The 3,336-nt window shown below is 67.1% G+C and overlaps 1 protein-coding gene and 1 long non-coding RNA gene across 2 annotated transcripts in view; one reads left to right on the top strand and one right to left on the bottom strand.

Moving 5' to 3' along the window:
* LOC109295536 overlaps positions 1 to 2,274 on the bottom strand; it is a 12,768-nt gene extending 10,494 nt beyond the window's left edge. The window contains exons 1-2 of the long non-coding RNA XR_002096760.1: positions 2,191 to 2,274; positions 2,114 to 2,121 (exon numbers count right to left, since the gene is read on the bottom strand). This is a non-coding gene — a long non-coding RNA (uncharacterized LOC109295536). The remainder of the gene's footprint in view (positions 1 to 2,113; positions 2,122 to 2,190) is intronic.
* The window catches only part of IDO2 (indoleamine 2,3-dioxygenase 2), a 10,245-nt gene continuing 7,584 nt past the window's right edge, over positions 676 to 3,336 (top strand). The window contains exons 1-6 of the mRNA XM_019514433.1: positions 676 to 1,173; positions 1,665 to 1,760; positions 2,224 to 2,343; positions 2,445 to 2,563; positions 2,667 to 2,681; positions 2,953 to 3,052. Of these exons, the coding sequence (XP_019369978.1) occupies positions 1,075 to 1,173; positions 1,665 to 1,760; positions 2,224 to 2,343; positions 2,445 to 2,563; positions 2,667 to 2,681; positions 2,953 to 3,052 (549 nt within the window). The 5' untranslated portion in view covers positions 676 to 1,074. The remainder of the gene's footprint in view (positions 1,174 to 1,664; positions 1,761 to 2,223; positions 2,344 to 2,444; positions 2,564 to 2,666; positions 2,682 to 2,952; positions 3,053 to 3,336) is intronic.

Genomic DNA, 3,336 nt, shown 5'->3' with positions numbered 1-3,336 from the left:
GCCCTCACATGCCCTGGGATGCCCCGCAACCAAGGAAAACCCAAGACACCACGGCAGCTCCCCCCGACATGCTGCAGAGCCTGCCCCCGCTCCCACCCCAACACATTGGGGCGCTCCCACGACACGCAGCGCAGCACGGGGGGCCCCCCCGCATTTGCCCTCTGCAGCACCCGGGCAGCCCGGCCCACGCGGGGCACCCGGGCCTCAGGGACTCACTCTCCCTCAGCAACCCCCCTCCAGGACCCAGGGCGGACCTGGCTGGCGCCCTCCCCGTCCCGGCCGCCTGCGGAGGGTTCAGGATCGACAGTACGGCGAAAGGTGCATTGACTTCACAAAAATACAACTACGCGTAGTAACGACACAATCCCTGGTGGACGAGAACAATTCGCGTCGGCAACTTATCGGCAGTCCCCTCCGACGTACGACGAGTTTCTCTTTCCGCAATGGCGCTGTCCAAGAGACGCCGGGAGGGACCCGGGCATTCGGTCCTGGGGCTCCTCGAGATCCACGGGCCCGCCGCTCCGGGTAACAGCTAACCGATCGTTTTCGCGGAGCCACCTCTTCCTTCCGAACAACGTCTGGACCTTTCGGCCCGTTTCTAACTTCTGAGCCATGCCAGTAAGTGACAGCCGCGCCGATTCTTTTTACTTGCATAACGGTACGGGCCTTGCGTTCCTTTGATAAGGGTAATTGGACCCACGCCACAGGGCCTGACTACTTCCAGCCTTTGCTACATGTCCCAGGCCTGACTTTATAGGAGGCCCAACTACATCTTAAATTGTAATTAGGCTCTTAGCAACAACATACAGCTTTGTATCTACACAAACAACAGAAAAAACACTTGGTCTCCTCTTCAGAGAGCCTTTGGCAAGCACCTCGATCACACAGACGTCCTTTCAGCTGTCACACCCCCTGTGCCTACAGGGCAGCAGGCCAAACCTGGGGACAAAGGTCCCCAGCCGCCGGCTGCCTCGAAAGGAGCTCTCCTGACTCGGCACAGACCCCACAGGGCCGCCACTGGGAACCCTCCTCGCACCCAGGTGGCTGCCCCCGACGGCCCTTCGGCCCCCGCCCATGGACCCTGCTGCAGAGACAGAGCAGCCCCCGCCGCCTTGCACCCTGGACAAGTTCCACATCTCCCGGGAATACGGCTTTCTGCTCCCTGATCCACAGGTAGGCCCCCCACCCTCTCTCCCGGGCACAGGCAGCCCCGGGGGGCCCCGCTGCTGCCAAGGCACAGGGGCGGCAGCCTGTGGTCACCGTAGCCAGCAAGCTCCGGGACTACGGCCCCAGATTCACGCCGAGCCAGGGGCCACGGAGACCACCCCCCCGACCTGCCAACGCTTTACACACACAGCGCGTGCCTCAAGCCCAGCCCTGGCAAAGGCCTCAGCTCCCCTCGGCCCGGCTGGGCAAACCACGCATCTCCCCGGCCTCTTGCTGCCAGCCAGGCGCGCGGCCGCTTTGGCCACGGGCCCCCAGCCTCTGGCCGGCTCCCGGGAGTATGCTGGGGGCCAGGCCCGGCCACAACCCAGCTCCACTGGGGGCCGGGTCACAGACTCGGTCTGCTTCTCTCCACCCGGCTGGCCCTCGCACCCTGCTGCCTCCCCTCTGCCAGCTCCAGCTGGCCACCCCCTCTCCCCTCCTGCTGCTTCTCTCTGCAGACAGAGCTGCCCGCTCCCTACCGACCCTGGATGGACCTTGCCCGCAGCCTGCCTGACCTCATCGCCACCCGGCAGCTCCGTGCCCACGTGCATCAGGTGCCGCCTCTCTCCCACCACGGCCACCCACGGCAGAGGCCGCAATGTCCTGCCGGCTCCTGGCACGCGTGGCCACGGAGCCAAGCAACCGTGCCCTTCCCGCTTCCCCCCTGGCAGACCTCTCCCTCAGGCCGCCCAGGGCCGCCACCTCTCCCCCAGCCGCCTGGTCCGGCAAGCCCACACGGTGCGAGGCCAGGTCGCTCTCCCACTAGGAGGCATGTCACCCCTGGTGAGGGCCAACTACCTTCACCCCTGCCCCGTGCCCAGCCCCAATGGCAAGAGCAGCCCGGGCGCTCCCGCGTGTTCAGCTGGCAGGCGCCAATACCCAGGCCTACCCGGCAACTCCCCCCAACACCACGGCCTGCACTGGCCAGGCCTCTGGCTGGGCTGCTGGGGCCCTGCAGGACCGCTCCCTCACGAGCCCCACGACCGGGGGATGCTCGGAGCAGCTTCTCTTTGGCAGGCGCCGCAGCTCAGCGCCGCACAGCTCCACGGGCACCGTGACCTGCGCCTGGCCCACCTGGTGCTCGGCTTCATCACAGCGGGCTACGTGTGGCAGGACGGCGAGGAGGGCCCGGCCAAGGTGAGCGTGGCTAGCCACAGGCCCAGGCCCAGAGCAGCCCTCGGCGCCAGAGTGCACGGCCCTCCGGCCACCTCCCTCTCTCCAAACCACCTCTCTCACAGGTGCTGCCGCAAAACCTCGCCGTGCCCTTCTGGGAGGTCTCGAGGCGCCTCGGCCTCCCGCCGATCCTCCTGCATGCCGACCTCGTGCTCGCCAACTGGAGGCGAAGGGATCGGGCTGGGTAAGGCGGCACGGGGCCCCCGAGGGATCTCTCCATTTGCACGCCCTTCGCCTAACTGCCCTGTCTTTCTGTTTCCTGCCCCGTGATGCCGGACCTCCGCCAGGCCTCTGGAGCTCAGGTAAGCGGCCAAGATGCCTCCCGCGTTCCTCGCGGCAGGCGGCTCTGGCCTTTCGGGGAGGGGCCCCACCTCCCCTGGCCTGGTTTTGGGGGCCCGGTCCCCGACACAAGAGCGCAGGGACCCCACCCAGCCTCGCACGTGCTCCTAGCAGCACAGGGATTGGGGCAAGGGGCCCTGCCGCCCCACACGCACCTCCAGATGCAGAGCAGAGCGGGACCGCTGTTCCCCGGACGGCAGCCCGGCTTCACGGCCTCTCCTTCTCCCCACGCAGGAACCTGGACCCCATTGTGTGGCTGCCGGGAGGAGAAAGCCTGAGAGGCTTCGTTCTGGTCACCATGCTGGTGGAGAAGGTGGCCGTGCCCGGGCTGCAGGTACCGTTGGGCACGCCCCGGGTCCGGGGCGAGGGACATGGCCTCTCGGCCCGGTCCAGCCCTGGCCGTCGCTGCACTCCAGCTCTCCCCCAAGCTCCTCCCAAGCCTGCGTGTGCATGCGGCATGGAGTAGCCTGTCCTCAACCCCCTTCCATGCACAGCGCCGCAATGGGCCATGCTCTCGTCCCGGCTGGCCTCCCTCTAGCAAAGCAGCTCCCCCCTGCCCTCCACAGCCCCTCAGGGGGCCTAGGAACCATTGTAGACAGCGAGGGCTGGAAAAGACTA

This window comes from Gavialis gangeticus, unplaced genomic scaffold, assembly GCF_001723915.1.
Source record: "Gavialis gangeticus isolate Ggan-Ray unplaced genomic scaffold, GavGan_comp1, whole genome shotgun sequence".
NCBI lineage: Eukaryota > Metazoa > Chordata > Crocodylia > Gavialidae > Gavialis > Gavialis gangeticus.
The sequence above is the reverse complement of the archived record's forward strand: the minus strand, read 5'-3'. Positions and strand labels throughout refer to the sequence as shown.